This window comes from Bactrocera tryoni, chromosome 3, assembly GCF_016617805.1.
Source record: "Bactrocera tryoni isolate S06 chromosome 3, CSIRO_BtryS06_freeze2, whole genome shotgun sequence".
NCBI lineage: Eukaryota > Metazoa > Arthropoda > Insecta > Diptera > Tephritidae > Bactrocera > Bactrocera tryoni.
In genome coordinates this window covers 24,106,150-24,127,247 of record NC_052501.1, presented here as the reverse complement: position 1 = coordinate 24,127,247, position 21,098 = coordinate 24,106,150, and the positions used below count along the sequence as shown (strand labels likewise).

Genomic DNA, 21,098 nt, shown 5'->3' with positions numbered 1-21,098 from the left:
TTGTTGTTGTTGTAGCGCAGAATTCTGCCGAGTTGACAAACTTTGGCCGTATACAAAATCCGGGTCCGTTTCGATTACATAAACCCAATTGTTGTGGGGTCGGATGCATACGGTACATACCAATTAACAGTGGCTGCGAGTTCTGCATGACTGAAGTAATATTTTGTAATCGCTGATGAAATATTTGTTCTTTCACTTAACTGTACATTTGCAATATAAAAATTTAACATTAAATATATACACATATATACATATCCGGCAAAATAAATGCCCTTAAAAAGAAGTGAACAAATGTTGGTTATGTCTACACTGCTTACTAATGGAAAAGCATAAAAAATCCTTAACATTCAATTCGTCAAAGCATTCAAACGGTTATAAAGAAACAATTTAATTTGCCTGCGGACACATTTTCCGGAGAGTACGCATATCCATACGGGAGACCAGAATGGTTCCTACTATTTCCGTTCAAATACTATCACTTTCAAAGCGTTCGTTCAATCTTCGTAAGGTTTACAATTTTTTGCAATAAAATTTTATGTAATTTATAGAAATATTTAACTCTTTTGCATAAAAGAAAAAACGTTTAATATTAATTTAATTTATACATTACAGCGCCATCTCACGCCAATACTTGCGTGAAAAACGCGCCATTGTCATAATTCGTTCAGAGAACGTAAAAGAATAAAAAAAGAATTTGTTAGCTTTTGACAGTTTACACGCTTGTCCGTTGTTGGACCTTCTCTATAAATATACGTTCTCTGATTCGTTTTCACTTATGCCGTCAGATGTCGCAACAAATCCAGCTGTCATATGTTATTTTAATATTTCCTCTTTGTTTTGTTTTGATTTTCTGTGCTTATTTATTCCCTCGTTATTTTCTTGTGTGTTTTTGTGCCGAATTGTGTTCATTGGCGACTGGTTTCAAAGTCGCCGACGTCGCTTTAATTATATATGTGCAAATCAGAAACTTACCAAAGCGCAATTGCATTTCAACCAACGAGCTTGCTACTTTTGCAAACGCTCCACAGTTTACACATAGTTGGCTAACAAATTACTTTGAATTTACGTTAATATATATTTTTTTCTTGTGATTTTCTATAAATTTTTATCAAAATGTGCGGAATTATTTACAATGGCGAACAAACGCGTAGCTTTACCAACGCTACAGCTGTCACAGCTACGACAATATGTCTGTCTGGAGCACAACAGCGTCTGGAATAGAGAATGCTTTGACTACACAACAACATCAACAATTCAAGGCAATCCATTGTACAAGCAGTAATAGCATACAGAGTGCTAATGCAGGTGGTAATAGCGGCACGAACAACAATCAACAGAGTAAAATCTTAGCCAGTCAAAGTCTAACAGCTATTGGAAGTCTCGCACATCCGCACAATATCAATCATTCACCAAACGGTAGCGGTAATACAAGTACTTCCGGCACTGGAACGGGTAGCACACCCCATTTGGGACAACATTTTCACACTTCTGCACTATCTGCAGCGACAGCAACCATAATTGCCGCAACAGCGGCTTCATTAGCTTCAGGACATACCAACTCACATAGCAATAATAACAACGGCAATCACAACAACAATAACCATTCTAACGCATATCAACGTAATAATAGTATTACTCAATATACGCCACCCAATTCCCGGGTAAGTATGGGGTCATGTGCTTTAGTGGGGGTAGACTGTATAACAGGCTTAAAACTGAATATTTAATATAAAAATGCTATTTATTTAAGATAACAAACGAATAAGCGCGATTGTTTTCGTTGTGTGCATAAACGTGTTGTTGGTCGTCAGCGAAAGCGACCGGTGGCCGCCCGATCAGTACACGCGAAAGATGTGGCGCAGTTAAACACAACGTTTCACCTGCTTACAAATACATATAGCCAAAGCTGGCTGTTGATCGTGTGCGGGTGATTGCACTTAAACCAGACAAGTTAAACCGGGAAAGCTAATTATTTTCGAAATTGTTTTTGCAAAAATAACAAAAGCTGCCGCCCAGGTCGCACTTAGTTCATATTTTGCGTTAGCTGTAAAATTCGAGTTTGTCTAATAAGTTTAATTGCAAAAGTCAACAATCGAGTATTTGCACAACGAAATTTTTAAATGCAAAACTTTTACCTGCTTTTCTTACTTATACACGTTTGCATGTGTAAATGTGCGTAATTTAGTTGCCATATTTGCTATCATAACACGATGTGGGCGTAACTTTTTTATAGCGGAAACGGTTGTGTGAGCAAGATTACACTGTATTCTATATTTTATGAAACTCTCTTTCGGTTTGCGAAAATTGCGAAAATAGTAGGAATTTTAATCTTGTTTATAGAATCTGCTAAATTTTCAGATATATCAGATATAAACGGCTCATGCTTTTAAATATTCTATTTAACCTAAAATCATTTATACACCAGCAAAGCAGAAACGTCTCGAAACTCTTTCTTATATAATATTTTTATACAAAAATTGCCCTCTAACAAGAACTCCTCTTTAGCAGAGTTGTTGCATACAGTCTGAAAATTTTTTATTGCTTAATAACGCATAAACACTGATAAAAGACCAACCCAAATTAATTATATATTATTGAATCACGCTCACTGTCTGGTTACCGAAATACATTTGTATAATTACAATTCGCGCATATATACATACATATGTATGTGTATACAAATAATAATATGCAACGCCGTTCTTTTCAATAGACCTTGCCGAAGACGTGATTAACCGTGGCGCTTTATGAAAATTAAATTTTATAAATAGTTTCACCCGCCGAAATGAAATTAAAAACAAAAAGCTACAGTTTCTTAACCCTGTTGTCCGCTTGTAAAGGCCATCGGCATTTGTTAGCAATTTAATTAGTCCGAAAAAATAACAACAAAAGACGAAATCTTGTAAATATGCTAAAATCAGCTGAAAAAAGCAAGAAAAATTCAACCAAAATCATTTATGAATTTCTGTAACGCTTAGTAACACTAAAGGAAGAGGGAAGCAAGGCAGACCAAGGGTTTGCTCCATTTTCGTGTCAGCATTCTGCGCGAAATTCTTTTTTAATATCAAGAAATGAAGTAAAACGCTTTTCAGGCTCGGCCGTTCAAGTCATCAAATCATATACATATACACATACATACATACATATATTTACTTTAAATAACAATTTAAGGCGTCCAGTACCTTAGTTGCGATTTCTTGTTAGTAATTTATTTATAATTTTTGGTTTTGTCGCACAACTGCATTAGCAAATGGTTGTTGGTGTTTTATATGACTGCCGACTTTCGCATACGATAACAAGTTTAATGTTTTGCCTTTTTCAAACCACGAGTAACACACTTTGATAAAAATAATTGCTGAAATTGTCGCTTGCTGGTTGATTTTAAAAAATACCTATGTAAATACACGTATGTATATATGTATGTATGTATGTACTATATACATTATATACAGTTGTTTTACAATTATTCACGTTTTATTCCATGCTTTTGAGTTTTGTGTATAAACAGTTATTTTTAATGTTTCAGCTGTAGTAAATTAGAAATGCATTCAAAACCGCTTAAAACTAGTTTAATATGTATTGATATTCACCACGAGCAGAGGTGAATTTTTATAAAATTGTTTATACACGATCTAGTCATACAGTTTTCGCGATATCGATCCGAAATTTTGCACTCGTTTCTTTTTCTTTAATTTGTCGGAACCGCCGATGCATGTCCTTGTATGGATTCTTTTTTTATCTGACGAGATATCTGCACGAAATTTTGCGTGGATTATTGCCCAAGTCAACAATATAATCGCATAGGAAATTATTCACATCGAACTACTATAGCATATAGCTGCCATACAAACTGATCGGTGAAAATCTAATCTTTGCATGAAAAGCCTTTTATTTGTTGAGATATCATTTCGAAATTTGGCATAGATTATTGTCCAAGACAACACTACAATCTCCAAAAAAATTGTTTAAATCGGACTACTATAACATATGCATAGCTGCCATAAAAACTGTTCAATCAAAATCAAGATTTAAACAATTTGTAACCTTTTATAATATAAGAAATGCACGTGTGAAACTTATTATAGCTTCGGTGCAACCATACACTAAAAATCACTGCTGCAAAATATTATTTCCTTTTACAAATAAATAAAATAATACATACATATAAACTACAAATCTAATATCGACGTCACATGTACTACATGTTTAGTAGAAATAAATAAGCATTTATTTTCCGCCGACACTATTCAATAAATAAGTGAAATCCACACACCATAAACACGAAATGTTTGATCTCTTCGTAATTCAACAAATACTAATTAATGTCAATCCGGAAATCTGCACTTACTAACATGTTTAATGACAGATTAGTTTTCAATTCAATTGGAAAAATGCCAAATGGGAGAGAAATACTTGTGCTCATCACCGAATAAAATCACAATGGCAAAAATAACACAAAAACCACTAGAACCATATTGTATGTAGCGGAGTCAATGAAATTCTGCTTGACTGCATCAGCCATTCAGATGTTTTGAAATATATATTTCGCCTGTTAACTTGCTGAGAATTGCTTTATTGCGTTTTACAATTCACATTTGTGTCTATTGTTCCCTTTGCTTTTTTCGTTTCCCAGCGCAATCCCCAATCATTCAGTAAAAGTTTTTTTTCATTCTGCACGCTTATTAGTTATTGAATATTCTTATGCTTTTTCCCCCAGTAATTCATCGAATAACTGGCTAGATTTGGTAACTGATTTGTAAAGCTAATTACGTCCGTATTTGTACACACATACAGAATACTTGATATAAGTTTATTTTCTAGATGATTATACATTTTTTATTTGTGGACATATTCGTAAACTTTAACATATGTTTTGCAAGCACAGTTAGCTGATGGCAGCTTGTACTTTTGTCGCTTTTCTATATTTAGTTGAATATAAGTATTAACTTATGGTATACATACATACTACGAAATATAAACTCATCAGATATTATAGCGAAGTATCAGGAAAGTCAGTCAATATAGTCATATCGTAGAAATTATATTGTCATTATTATTTTACGTGTAAAATATGTATGAAATAGAAAAATTGGCAAATATAAAAACTTGGGCCATAACTCCACAAATTAAGCAAGTATAATCACTAAGAACATGACAGAGCAGATTGGTCAATTTATACAACTAACATCCCCCTGCGGGTAGGGGGGACCCCCTTGGGTTCGGTGGGGGGGGAAACCGAATATACCGGTGGTAAGGCATGCCTGTCGTAAGAGGTGACTAATATCCTGGCTACCAGTTCAGAGCCGTATGGAAGCTCAACTGGTAGTAGCTTTGGCTACGAGGTCTGACCGGAGACTTAATTCTGGTACCACGGGGAGCAGTAGCCCTTGGAGGTAACTCCAATCTGCTCATTGGGTTTGGCCCTTTGTGGAGATTCGTGGTGGTTGTGGTTAAAACCCAAATGCGGGAAGAACTGACCTTGTCAGTTGAATGTGGAGTTGCATTGCAACCGGGTGCCGGCCCAAAGCACGGCAGAGGTTTTAGATGGGCCTCGAACCCTACCAAGGTGGTTAGTGTGTCCATGCCACACTGCCAATTGGTACTGAAAATGCTTAGCAGGACGCTGATCAACGCATTATTTTGATCCGCTGTACTTTTGAGCGCCGTGGAGTAAAGCTGTCGTCAGCAGGTACCCACGTTAAACACACCGGATGTTGTCCAACTAACACTGCTCTGTACAAGTTTGGCGCGGAAATTTAAAGTGCACTGGATAATGGAAAGGTAGACCTTATGCACGTTCCTAGATTTCGAATGTGCTTTTGGCAATGCGTCTGATGAAAGTATTGCAAAACCATCAGAGAAAGCGAATGTGCCAAACCAGCCCGCAGATGGATGGAGGCCGTACTGCACACTAGGATAGTTGAGACCACTGAGAGGGATACTAAAATTCGTTTCGGCACTAAAAGAAATTGCCCACAGGGTGGAGTATTATCCCCCTTATTTGGAGCCTTGTCGTGCGTGAGCTTTTTGAGCTGCTAACCAACAATGAGATCCATTGTCAAGCGTAAGCGAACGAAATTGTTATATTAGCAAAAGTTTTGTTTGAGAACACTCTCTGTGATATCGTGCAAAGGGGATTGCCTGACAAAGGCATTGTGCAGTGAGATTGGACTGAATATCAACCCGTCGAAAACGACAATTGTCGTCCAAAAGAAGATAACTGCCGGGCCTTAAGATCTTATCAGTTGACTTATCAGATCAAATATCTGGGTTTCACTGTGAATTCCACTCTTCGGTGAAAGCAGCATGTTTATCTGTCCATTGTAAAAGTCACAAAAGCACTCATGTTGTGCGATCGACTGGTTGAGAAATCCTGGGACAGTAAGCTAAGGATTATCAGATGGATGTACATAGGTGTGGTGAGACCGATTTTTACGTATTGGGCTTGGGCTTCGAAAGCATCGCAGACGTCGGTGGGACTTCAACTATTGTAACTACGCGCATCGGGTGGCTCTTCTCTCGAGGAGCAGCATTACCAAACGGATAAACGTCACAAATATGTTTAAAGTTAGCCTCGGCAGTGAATAGATTGATTCCACGCTTGACCTAAGGGTTAGCACTATTAAGTGGTACACTGACGGCTCGAAAACGTCAGAAAGAACAGGTGCAGCGGTCGCAGGACCGCATACCAAACTTGCCATACACATGGGAGAATTCCCGAGAATTTTCAAGTAAAAAATAAAGTTCTTCCATGGAAACTTTTTTACTTGACAAAATATCTTCAATAAAATTCGCATGGTTATTTTCAAAAATAACGTTATAACTTCCGAATAATTTTTTTTAGATCGGACTACTAAAGCATATGGCTGCCATACAAACTGACCGAACTTTTTTTTTATCTTTGCAGGGCATTCTAGTCTCGGTGCAACCGAAGTTAATATTCTTTTTGTTTTAGTTTTATTGCCGCGTGTTAATAAAACCAAATGAAGACCCCATAAATGATATTAACGCGATCTGAAACATTTAGAGATAAACTTACTATAACGCATAGTAGCTATGAAGATTTATGAGTCGATATTGATAATCATTAATTCTTATTGATTATAATTGCTAGATAGGTTGAAATTATGGCAGCACATCATGACGTTAATTGAGATGCATTTTGCTTTTTTTTTTATTTTTATTTTTTTTTAGATAATTTTTGTACAAGTTTTTTTTTTTTGCAAAACCACATATTGCTAACAGAAATATATTCTCTTTGAGTTTTATTAAGATATCTCACATACCATCATCAATATATGCGTTTAAAACTCAGGAATTCTCTTTGACTTTCTATAATATATCTCACAGATTGACCCAAACTTTCAATAAAAAAGTTCACAATAAGAACCGTGGTCCACATATTTTGTAACTGGAGACTTGAACAATTTGTTCCGATTTCGATAGTTTTTATTCATAAGCTGGCACACTTCAAATACGCTAATATTTACCGGAAGAATATTTTCAAATAAGTCTATCAACACTACATACATATATATGTATGTATTGAAAGAATATTCTTTATTCTGAAAATCACAAACAAGGGGGTTCTTAACTGATATCGGATACAGTACTCTCAGTACTAGTTTATCTCATTTCTCTTATCGATATTACGGTACATTCTTCCCATGCATTCAGTATTTGCTTGGCGAATTTATAAAATTTGCCACCCAAATAAGTATACTAGAAGTGCTTTTACAAAAACACAACATACGTCACCGTGGACGAAATAGCCGTGTGATTCGGTGCGATCCACCAAACGATCATTTACAGCAGCATTGCTACTGTTGTTGTTTTTGACCTTTTTTGTTTGCAATTTCTCACCTATCAATCGAGTATGCAAAATAGCCAATTTCAAACGTTTGATTTTATCAGATATTTGCTCTCAAGTCGTTGCTCGTTTGTGTTTTGTTCTTTACCGTTAGCGCTTTTTGTGCTCTTTCATTGTGCTCACGTGCTACCAACACAATCCGCTGCCATTGCCAATTACGATTACATGTGTACAAATACAAATTTGCATTACATTTTTGTTTTTGCCCTGAGACTTTGTCACATTTGAACTTCCAATTTTCAATTAACCGTCAAGCGATCGATTTTTCGCTCGTTGTCCCATGAGCACACGTACTCGTAGATACAATACTATGTTTTGTTTGTATGTATGTATGTCTGTATGTTTTCAATAGCCGATGTAGGGGTTTAATTTGAATTTATAACATTACAAATATTTTATGTTGTTGTTGTTGTTGTTGTTGTTGTTGTTGACTGGCAATTGCTACTACTTTGGGAGCACGGACCACCGTTGTTGTGTTATTCAATTGACTTTTAATACTCTGCTTTTCACATCACAGCCGCCATATCAGCGCATTCACAACTCATTCAGTTGTTAACGTTTGCCTGCAGCGTGTTGTCGTAGAGCACAAGCGTTTTCGATAAATTCGGTGATCTCGCAAAAACGCCGCTAACACGTATTCTAATATGAAATAGAAAATGAAAAGTTGAAAAAAAAATTATTTTCAAGAAAAAAAAAATTTAAATTAAAAAAAAAAAATAACCAAAAAATTAAGAAAAAGAAAATTAAGCATAAATAAAAAATTTAAAGCCAAATAAAATAAAATTTTAAATAAAACAAATACAATATTTGTTTATAAATAAATGCAATGACATTAAATAAATATATTTGTGTAAAATAAAATTGAATTGCATCAAAAATGCTTAGACAGCGCCTCTCATAGCGGTATTTTGTGTTTATGCATCGTTTATGCGAATAATTTTAGCAATTTCACGCCCACATCTGCGCCAGCCACCTTACTCATCAACCAAACTATTCGTTTGTGTGTCAGCAAGCCGGCAACACTGCACAACGTGCGCCTGTCTCCCTGAAAAAAATCAAAACAAAACAAATAATAATTAAAATTTATTTGCAAATAAGCAATATAATCTGTTTTGTTGCAATTTTAGTGAAAAATATTGGCGAAAAATTTTCCAGCGTCTAATATTTCTCCCAAAAATTCAATAAAACAGCAAGTGCTCAGCGTGTTAATTAATGCTAAACACCATTTCAATTAATATTGACAAACTCACATGTGAAATAAGCGCCAAAATTATGTGCTAAACATAAATTAAGATACATACAAACATAATTCTTGGAATTTTATTGAAAAAATATAAATAAAAAACCGAAGTCAGCACTTCGCGCTAACGAACTGGCGTTAGGTTCTACTGCTGCCGGCGGCATACATACAAATTATTAAGCCGCGCTCAATGTACATGGACTTATTCAAAAGCTCCACTCCCCAACTCACTTAATCTTTATCAATATGCTCGCCTATGAAACGGAAAGGTTATAATTTTTAATAAATTACAATAACGATTTTGTTGAGAGCCTCTTTGAGTAATAAACACCCTGCATGTTTGTGCATGTATACAGCATACATACATACATACATATGTCGGAAAGTATGTTTTTTTGTTCTCTCACCACAGTCTATTGATTGAAATGACTCGTCATTGTGGACACACTGCCGCGGATTAGCCACTGCCCACATTGACAAGTGGCGAAATGCTGTTTTTTAAATTAAACAAATCGAATTTTTAATTAGACCTTACGTTATCGCCTAAAACACGTCGTTTTATGTAAAATATTGAAAAATAAATGACGAAGGACTTTGTTTGATTTTACTGGTATTTGAGAACTGTGATTGATTTCCATGAGTGATTACAAAAACTAAGTGCTCAATTCTATTGTTACTCACACATAAGCAGCGTTTTCACTCATATACATACTTATCTGTTTGTATGCCGTTAAAAGCGTTTATTTAGCAAAATTAATAATTATTTGTGCACGCGAAAGTTTAACGCTAAAAAAACGAAGTTGATTTTTATGTTCCCGAAAGTGTTAATGGTTTCAAAAAAAAACATTATAAAATGCTGCAAATTAAATAGAAAGTGTTTTTGTGAAGTACTTAGCTGCTAATAGACTACATACATACATACACAATTAATTTCCTACGAAATTTAATGTGAACATTTAGAATTTTATAAGATAACTGAAAGTATGGAAGTTAAAGAAGCAAAATTTAGTATCACTTCGAATATGTATTTGTTCATGTCGTGCGTGTACTTTTATACATATACATTGTGACAAGAAAGAACCCGGAAGTTGTAAATAAAACGCAAAATATTTAATTATTCATGAATACTTATTTTGTCGCCTTCAAAGTAATCCCCACCAGATGTAATACACTTATGCCAACTATTTTTCAAGTCTCGGAACACTTTTCATAAGCAATTTTTGGGATACCCTTCAGCTTCTTCCGCGAATTTGGTTTTAACTCTTCGATCGACTGAACTTTCGGGAACATAAAAAAAATCACACGGATCCAAATCTGGTGATTGTGGACTTATTTGCATGTCAAGCTCATAAATTCATGTCTCGTCGGCAGTTATAATGCTCTCCATGAATATGGTATCGGAATACTCATGATCAAGCATGTCCACAGAGACATAATTACGTTAGTATTTTTGGAAAAAATCAGCTTTATCGGGACGAGTCGAGCAAGAACGTGTTTTATACCCAAAATATCCACCAAAATCATTCGAACGGACTCCCGGGAGATGTCGAGCTCTTTGCCATCTCTCTAACACTTGCATTTCTTACCCAAAATTTCAACCAGAATCATTCGAACGGACTCGCTGTCTTTTCATCTCTCTAACACTTGCCTGACGATTTTCAATTACCATATCCTTCACTTTTCTAATATTTTTATCAGTTAAAGAGGTCGAAGGTCGTCCAGAACGAGATACATATGTCTTCAACGATCCCTCGACCGTCTTTGAAGGCTTTGTAGTACTTGTAGGCTTGTGTTTTTGATAAAACTGAATCAACGTATCTAATCCTTTTCCAAAATTTGCAACGATTCCACAAACGAAATTTGGTTAGAAATTCAAAATTTGAGACAAATTCTTTTTTGGATATTTTTATCCATTGTAAAAATCGCAACGCACTACTGGGTGTGTAGCTGCTGTAAACAAACTGGTTGACAGATCGCGCTCGTATTATTTTTTAATTTTTTTTATATCATTTACCCAGGGAATTTAATTACAATTTTCGGTTGCTTTTTTGTCACAATGTATGTATGTATTTATTACGAAAACTGCTCTGCTCGTTTATAAAAGTAGCCAAAATAATTGCTGTGTACCCATAGTTCTTCTAAGAAAATGTTGCAAATAATATATTAGACACCAGTATATACATATGTATCAATGTATGTACATATGTATACATATATCACCTACATATTTCTATATTTGCACCTTTATCTCTGTACGACAAACAATAACAAAATCGTGTTTCATTGTAACACATATTTTTACGAGCGATGCTTGTTCTATACGGTGACAGCTCGATTATTGTGTCTACATTTTCTTGCAATTGCTGTATTTTTGTGATTTGGTTTTAAATTATCGCACTTCTTTGAACACTTTTTTAAATTGTCGACAATTCTAACCTCAAACGTCTCTTTAAGGGTAGAAGAAAACACAGATTCAAAACATTCAAAATTCGGTATTTAATTTTTGTTGTGATTTCATATTATATGTATGTATTTTTGTAGTGCAGAGTTTGAGGCTGACCGCATAACCATTTGCTAAGGCGCCTTTTCTGAAGCTGAGTTAGAACAGTTAATGTTAACCATCTTAACTAGTCTAAAAGTCTAACTTTGATTATTTATTCTGGGAGTTAGGAAAAGGAATAGAATTTCTCCTTTCAATTTTTTTAGGCTAGGTTAAGAGGTGAATCCTACCAGGGATCTCTCTTTGATAGTTTATAACGCCGTCCGTTGTTGTGCGTAAAACTCCTGTATAGTAGATCATAAAGCCCTTACAAATCGACAAAGCGCTTTGAGAATATCACAAATTTGTTAAGACGGCTATGTAACCTGATTCGCCGAAGATATGACTGCCGAGATCTTGAAACCTTTGTCTTGTATAATTGTTTATTGGACGGTGTAAGAACCCCTACGATTACGACAAGATGAACTCTGCTAAGAGCATGTAAATCAGTAGACCCAGGAGTTCTACTCTAGGTCAAAATGATCACGCAGTCGCAGAGGAGCTGTCCGTCCAGCAGCGTCTGCTAAGTGCACGCAAGACCCATTAATCAAGTACTAGAACGCACGTCAATGCAGATCCAACTTGGTACCATTTGGATATGAGCGGAGTCTGATAAAAAAGTAGCAATTTATGCTATTTTTAGTGCGGACAGACACTCTTTGACTAGCTTTGAGAGCACAGTTAACGTTCAACAGTAATATGCCCGATTTGCTTTTGGAGTAAATGCTTACCTCCCTGAAAGAAGCTGTACTTCGTACCAACTTTATAGCAGCAATTTCTGCCTAAAAAACACTACAGAGGTCTGATAGCCCAAAGCTAAAATTGACGGAGAGCTTCTTATAGAAAATCTCCCCCAACCTTGCATTAAAGCTTACTTTGCTTCTTCCCCAGCGAGACTTATCCCCATCCACTTATGTATGTATCTCTCGGTATGTGAGTAGAAAAAAAGCCGCCACTAGTGGCCTCTGGGACACAAAGATCCAAGCTTCCAGGAAGCAGTTGAGCAGCTGAGCCTTAGAGCGCACTTCGCAGCAGTACACCTGCGGTTTCACGGGTTCTATGTCTAAAATAGCATTAAGTGCTATTGTTGGTGAAGTCCACCGTAGATGCCCTCCACGAAAACATGGTATGAGTTTAGAGTCCCCACCTTTTCTCTATAGCTTCTCTACATCAATATAAAGTAACCGATGTCTTCCTTTCTATCTCCTCAATCTTTAGACTCCATGTAAGCTTTCTATCAAGGATAAGTCCTAGGTATTTGACCTTATCAACAATTTAATGGCGTGAGCCTCCGAAATAAGGAAGAGGCACGTCTGGAATCTTACACCTCCTAGAGAATAAAGCTATTTCAGTTTTGCTTGGGTTGACAGCTTCTATTCGCCCTGTTGGATACCACGTTGACAACGTCGTCAGCGTGGGCTACAACTCGACAATCTTGTCCCTCCAGTTTTTAAGTAGGTCTCGTAAACCAACAAGATCCAAAGCAGTGGACAAAGTACACAACCCAATGCCTTAATACCTCTCTTAAACTTTTAAAATGTCTTTTCCAAAACATTTTGTTCGAAAATAGTAGTTTTCGAATCACCTCTCTATAAATTTTGCAGCGTTCCTCTTGAAAAATACCGAGCTATAAAATCACAAACATAAATACACACTATAATACGTGATTTGCTCTCACAAGAAACTTTATAAGTGTATTTCAAAATAGCATTTTATGATGCTTTAATTAAAAACATATACAGCTTAGCGCCGCAGTGCCCTTAATTAATCAAGTAAAAGCAAAAACAATTTAGCTCACAGCAAAATTGCAAGCATTGCGAATACTGAGCTAACGTTAAAATAAACCTATACAAACACACAAGTTAACGCATACAGAGATCCGTTGTTTTTGGGGCTCACAACAGTTTTGTGTCTACAAAAATGTTCGCCACCATACGGCATCTGTTTGGTGGTGTCGTCGCCGCCGCCCAAGCGGACCCACTAACACATGTGTCCGAGCAACAACATGCGCCGTCAGTGAAAAAGCCAACAAAAATGTCAAAAAAATTGCGACAACAACAGCAACTCGAACAAATGCAACAAATGCTATTGCTCGACACCGAAACCTATTTCAATTTGCGTTATGAGCGCACCAAACTCAGTCACAGCAGCCTGCTGCTGCATCAGATCGCACAAGACAGCACAACGGACGAGTGTAACGGTACGCTCGACACGCTCGTACCACTAACATTTGCCTCGGCCGCAACACCTATAATATTGCCCAGCGGTTATCGCGGCACAACGCCTGCTGAGAAGCAACAAAACACCAACGTAATACCTGGAACGCGTTTGCTTTCCGGTACCACACCGTCGCCTTCACCGCCGCCAACATCACAACTGCCGCCACCAACGTCAACGCGACACACGCATTCATCGCCGCCACCATCGACAACGGGTAGCGTGCCACCTGCCCTGAGTGGTGGTGGTTATTCAACGCATTTGCCACACGATTACAGTCTCTGTGATTCGTGTCGTCCGCTGCGTTTCCAAAACTCGCACATAAAATCGGGTAGTCCTAGTTCGGTGTCGCAAAAAAGTTATAGCGCAACCTCAGCGCGTTATCTCAATTTAAATTCGAGTGCGTCGAGTAATCGTTTCAATTCGCTGCCGCCGTCGTCGATCGTGACACCAACACCGCCGCCGCCGTTACCACAAACACAACAACAACAATCCGCAGCACAGCCAGCGTCATCGTATCGCAGCTTTTATCCTTTCTCTCGTTTACAGCCACGACGCACAACAAGCGCCAGCATGTCGCAATCCGGAGACGATCTACACTCGCCCAGCTATCTGTCCTGGCGCAAGCTGCAGCTGAGTCGCGCCAAACTAAAGGCGTCCAGCAAGACGTCGGCATTACTTTCCGGTTTTGCCATGGTGAGTATGCAATTAAATTGCAAATAACTGTAGTAACTGTTTTTTTTTTTTTTGAGTTAACAAAATCGTAGCTTTGAGTTTTGCCGTCATCTATGATTCTAATTCTTGTAGTAATTTTCAGTCCTCTAGCTCACATGATGTTTAGATACGATATAATTTTACTTCATGTCCGCTTACGCACATACAAACGGCAGTCTGTATGTTTATCGCAAACCTAAGTATAAAGTCACAAGCATTAGAAACCTTGAACCCTTTGTGCAGATAATAAATTCTCCCAAGTCGCTTGATATTTTTAGTTCACAATACTGGGACATATGCACATTTAGACACTAAGCAAGCACAAAAATTGTCAACCAACCTCTGCCTTTGTGAATTAAAAGCTTCGTGCTATCGCACTTTCATCTATAAAACTAAATTAAAAGCAAAAAATCAGCAACAACAATTTCTTAGTTGTTCATTTTTTGTTTTGCGCTTGTACCCGGCGCAGCATTCTTTTCAATTAAATTTATAGAAACAACTTCCTGTCCCTCAAAGTATTAGAGCCGCGTCCACCTGGTTCCCACTCGGTCATGCTGCGATTTCATGCGACTTGTTAAACATTACGCTGCAATTTGTCTCACATTTGCATTGCTTTTACGTTCGTTTGTTATTCTTAGTTTTGGCAGTGCATCGCCCATTAATTTGGCCTTTTCATGTGCAGCCAGTCAGAAAGTAATGTCAGCATTCAATATCTATGCAATTACTAAGTGCATAAATGCTTCCCACGTACAAATCTTTCTAATGACTAACTGAACACCTGATTAATACAATTTGTTTTGCTGTTTACATTATTGAATTTGACAGAGTTGACCGTTAGGTTTGTACATATTATGTACATGTAAATGCAATTGTTTATTTATTTATTATTAAATTTGTCAAGTGGCTGCTGTGCAAGCTTAAATATTGAAATGCCATTTTTTATAAATGTCCGTTATGGTCGCTTGGAAAAAGTGAAAAGCTAAGGAAGAAGCTTCAAAGGAGTCAAAATACTACACTACTGACTATTACAGGATGCCTCTTGATGTCTCCGATCGAAAATTTCCATAACGTGACCCGCATGCTTCCGGTCAAGACACATAATAAGCGCCTTTTCAAGTAGTTTCTGCTGGGATGTTTTCAAATCCATTCTCCTTATCCAGAATCGACCGCGACACACTTAATATAACGGTTTTTTCAATAAAAGGGCTACAAAAGATTTTTTTTAATGAATTCCTGTCAAAGTACATTCGATGCCATTATATATGAAACTCGATTTCTTTTGCATGGCCACCACAGGCACGATTGCAGAAGCCCAGACGCTGAACCCAATTTTCGACGGTTTTCAAACAAAAATCGCTGTGTGGCTTGTTGGAACCACATATTGTCCAAGTCCATATCATCAAATTCGGTTATCGTTCACAGTAACGTGAAGGTCTTGATCAACATGGAAGAAGTACGGCCCAATGACGCCGGCGGCCGATAAACCGCACCAAACCGTAATTTTTTCGGGAAGTAATGGTGACTCATAGCGTACGTGTGGATTGCTGCCTGACCAATAACGCATATTTTGCTTATTGACGAAGCCATTCAACCAGAAATGAGCCTCAACGCTGAAGTTGATTTTTCGATGAAAATCCGGATCATTTTCAAGTTGTTGCTCAGCCCAATTCACGAACATACGACGATTCTGGTGGTCAAGTAGCTTCAGTTCTTGCGTCAATTTGATCTTGAAAGCAAAATACGCCCATCGACGACGTCACAGAGATGCCCAACGCTTGAGAACGACGTGTGAGAGAGGTTGATTTAGGTCTTCATCAATTGATGCGCTAGCGGCAGCAATATTCTCGACACTACGGGCACTTCTTTATCTCTCGGAAACGGGAACATTTTATACTGTGCCTGTGGATTCAAATCTTTCCACTAGACGCTCAATTGTTGATCTGACGGGACGATTATGACCACCATAAATTGGACGTAGCGCTTCTTAATCTTATATCTTTCCATGATGAAATCGCAAACCTTACTGAAGAGAAATGTCAGAAGAGCGGGAAAAAATATGGCGTCGTTGCTGTCCCTTTCGGTCTACTTTTGTAGCGTCCCTATTGAAAAATCCGTTATGTCCATCATGCAGTAAGTCCCCGTTTGATTTTTACCACCCTTTTTCATACCCAACGATAAACTGATAAGATAGATAGACGAGGACTGCACTGTGGCCTTAGGTCTATTGTACCCTCTTAAGTTAAATGGATAGGTATATAGTATTTCTATAAACGTTTATTGTACCCACCTCAACCAATTTGCCTCAGATATGGCTAATAAGTTTTTTTGTACAGTTATACAGTCTTCTGAACAGGGTATATTATGTTTCAAATATCCAGAAGGAACGGTCGAGGACCCTGTAAAATACACATATATTGGGTAGTCGAAATCTTTTCGTATTTTATCAATAGATGTCGTTGCAGTCGTATATCTCCAGTGCTACCAATCACATTGTGCCATACCAAATAGTGTTAGAAAGGTGAGATTTCAAGCTTCTTTAAAAAAAATTAAATTCGGGAAAGTTGAAAAAAAGTTACAGCTGTTCAAAAATTATTGAAAATAATGGAGAAATACGCTACATTTTGAAATTTTTGTATAAAAAGGAGAAGAATGCCACGCAAACTACCAATGAAATTTGTGAAGTTTACGGAGCCGATGCTGTATTAGTTCGTGTAGCACAACAATGTTTCGCTCGCTTCCGTTCTGGAAATTTCGATGTGAAAGATCCACCTCGCTCCGGTCGACCTATCGTTGGAAAAGTCGATGAAATTATGGAAAAGATTGACCAGGACCCTCACTTAAGCTGCCATAACATCGCTAAGAAACTTGACATTCATCATCATTGAATCATTTAAGAAAGGCTGGCTACAAAAAGAAGTTCGATATTTGGGTATCACATCTACATATTGTCTGTGAAAAATTTAATGGACCGAATTAACATCTGCGATTCTTTGCTGAAACGAAATGAAATCGAACCATTTCTGAATCGAAAGAGACGAAAAGTGGATCAAATACGACAATAATGTGCGAAAAAGAACATGGTCCAAGCGTGGTGAAGCTCAACAAATGGTCGCAAATCCAGGATTAACGCCTCGAAAGGTTATGCTGAGTGTTTGGTGGGATTGGAAAAGAATCGTCCGCTAGAAGCTGCTCCAGCTTGGTCGAAAGATTGATTCTACATTTTATTAGATCAAAAAAAAACGGCCAGAACTGATCAACAGAAAGGGCTTCGCCTGCCATCAGTACAACGCTAGACCACACACATCTTTGATGACTCGGCAATACTGGCAAACCTTGGCTGGGAAGTTTTGATGCATCCACCATATCCACAGCCCTGACCTTGCACCATCGGAGTTTTATACTGGTGGAATAATGTCTCTAGCGGAAAAATGGTATATACTTGGTTCATTACAGTTCATTATAAATATAAAAAAGTAAATTAAAGTTTGATTAGAAATACGAAAAGACTTTTTCGACTACCCAATATTAATTATCAGCTGTGTCGATGTAGACATGTCCGTCTGTCTGTACAGGTGGTGACAGCTTATTATTTATCGTCTTTATACGCAAACTAATCCTTCAGCTTTTGAGATATCGATCCTGTTTTTTCTATACAAGTAGACCAATAATTAATTCCTATAGGGCTGGTCCTGATGCTCACACATTTTTTTCGAAATCAGAACATCATTTTTTTTACTAACTTTATCGTCGTTAATGGTACTCAAGGTCATCAGCACTCAGCCATTCATATTATGGTTGCTCTGAAGAATTCAAATATTTTTAACATAATCAAAAAACATGTGAAACACATCAATCTATATAAAATAAAGGTGAAAGTTAAAGTCAACAGGTCAACACAATCGATTTCATGCTTCAGCCAATTAAATTCAATTAATCAATTTCATTTGTAAACACATAAAAATGCCATCGCTACACATTGTTTTACATATTTATATACACACAGATCAGATATTCAATATACTTGTTATTTGCAGGTCGCAATGGTTGAGGTCCAATTGGATAGTAGCACCAAAGTGCCTGCCGGTATGCTCGTCGCCTTCGCCATCTGCACCACGCTGCTTGTGGCAGTTCATATGTTGGCGCTTATGATCAGTACTTGTATTTTACCAAATATCGAAACAGTTTGTAATTTGCATAGCATCTCGTTGGTACACGAATCACCGCATGAACGCCTACACTGGTATATTGAAACGGCGTGGGCCTTCTCCACGCTACTCGGACTGATACTCTTCCTACTCGAGATAGCTATACTTTGTTGGGTGAAATTTTATGATTTAAGTCAGCCAGCCGCTTGGTCGGCATGCATCGTACTTATACCGGTAATGATAGTCTTCCTAGCATTTGCGATACACTTCTATCGTTCGCTTGTCACACATAAATACGAAGTTACCGTTTCGGGTATACGTGAACTGGAGATATTGAAGGAACAAATGGAACAGGATCACATCGATACGCATCATCATCATCTGCATCGTAATAACGGTTTGAATTATGGCGCCAGTGGTGAAATAGTTTAAACACCATGCTTGACGAAAGTCCATAACCATGTTGCTATGGTGGTGACAGCTTGTTATTTATCGGGGATACACTTTTTGCATATTTACACTGGAGAAGAGACATCTGTATGCGACCTCATACATTTAGGCGATAAAGTTTTTATACGCTACTTTTTACACGAATATAGACATTGCTAACGACTAACAAATAACAAATCAAAATACATTATGTATATATATTTTTATGTAGGTTAGTCATTTGTTATTGTATGTACACGAAAACCGAATTGAATTGAATTCTCAAAGAATTCAAATACAATTGTGATATTGGTAAATGCGTTTTAATTTCAATTATGAAATGCATTTCGGCATATCTTGTTTCATTTAACGCTTAATTTTTTAATATTATAATAATACATATACATTTATATAATTGAAATGTGTTTATATAAGTCTTAAAGTAAGCGTTGTTAAAGAAATACTTTGTGCACTTGAAAATTAATACGCTACGCAAAGTTTAATTACAATTAAATTTTATTTACCAGCAATATTGTAGATCTACGTTGTGAAAGAGTCATTGGCGGTTGCCGGTGTGGAGCGCCAACAAAGCCATTTAGATGCAGTGTAAAGATGTGCAAATCGAATATGTAATGAATTCAACTGCATATCAACTAAAAATGATTCTTTCACGTTTATCCATCAAACTACCTTAATTTACTTAATTTTTAAAATACTACTTTTAACATAGTTTTAAGGATATGTAATTAAAGATATAACTTGAAAAAGATAAGCAATGGTAATTAAATTGACAGCGAAACTAAATCAAAAAAATATTTTTATAAAATAAAGGTAGCTAAAAAAATGAAAAGTTGTTAAATTCGGTTGCACCTAAGCTTTAATACCTTTTACGAATACTAATGCTTCGGGATACACTTAAAATACCGAAATTCAAAGTGGCGACACATCAAAATACCGACAAAATTTAAATACGCAGCTAAATCAAAACACCGACAAATTATAAAAAAAAAAAATCAAAATATCGATAAATTATAACAAAAAAAAAAAAAATCAAAATACCGATAAATTATAACAAAAAAAAAAAAAAATCAAAATACCGACAAACCAAAATGCCGACATATGAAAAATATTTTATCTTGTCTGCCCTTATTTCTATCGAAGCACAGAAAGAGAATTCTACTGACTAAGGGTTATGATCCTGAGGGTCTCGAACGAACAATGCCACCTTTTCTTGATTTGTCGGTATATTTTGACTGTCGGCATTCTAAATTTCAAGATTTTGATTGTCGGCATTACGTTATACACCCTAAGGTTCCATACAAGAACTTGGTTTTGACATCGATCAGTTTGTATGGCAGCTATATGCTATATTGGTTCAATCTGCGCAGTTTCTTCGGAAATTGTACCGTCGCCTCGGAGAATAATCGATGCGAAATTTCGTGAAGATATCTTGTTCAATAAAAAGGTTTTCCATACAAGAACTTTATATTGATCGTTCAGCTTATGTGGCAACTATGTACATATAAGCTATTGTTAACCGATCGGAACCATTTATTCGGAGATTGTATTATTATCTTAGGGAAAAAGTTTTCCATACGAGAACTTTATTTTGATCGCCGTTGTTGTTGTAGCGGGTACGTAAAGTCCGATGGGATGTTAAGGATTAGATAACGTGCAGTTTCGACGGGGTTGGACCATAGAGTGAGGGGTGCCAGATAGGTGGGGTTAGCCCAGGTGGCCAGTGTCATGCGAGGGCTCGTTGCACGCTGGATTATTTCAATTTCCAAAAAAGCCAGTTCTACGTTACCAGAATTGTCGCAGATTTTATTCGGCCAAAGGCTGAACTTTCGGAGACCTTACATCGTTTGGATCGGTAAGTTCTAGAATAAGATCATTTTGATCGTTCAGTTTGTATGGTAGGTATGCTATAGTGGTCCGATGTCG

The 21,098-nt window shown here is 37.0% G+C and overlaps 1 protein-coding gene across 4 annotated transcripts in view; it reads left to right on the top strand.

Annotated features, from left to right (window-relative positions):
- LOC120772776 (calcium release-activated calcium channel protein 1) overlaps positions 1 to 20,004 on the top strand; it is a 167,921-nt gene extending 147,917 nt beyond the window's left edge. Inside the window, exons 5-7 of one of the 4 annotated variants that reach the window (XM_040101555.1) lie at positions 1,152 to 1,661; positions 14,416 to 14,562; positions 18,615 to 20,004. In XM_040101555.1, the coding sequence (XP_039957489.1) occupies positions 1,152 to 1,661; positions 14,416 to 14,562; positions 18,615 to 19,157 (1,200 nt within the window). In that variant the 3' untranslated portion in view covers positions 19,158 to 20,004. Of the gene's footprint in view, positions 1 to 1,151; positions 1,662 to 9,482; positions 10,092 to 10,124; positions 10,150 to 13,253; positions 14,563 to 18,614 lie in introns of those variants that run through there. The other 3 variants (XM_040101554.1, XM_040101552.1, XM_040101553.1) reach the window with 3 other exon arrangements.
- The last annotated feature ends 1,094 nt before the right edge of the window (positions 20,005 to 21,098 follow it).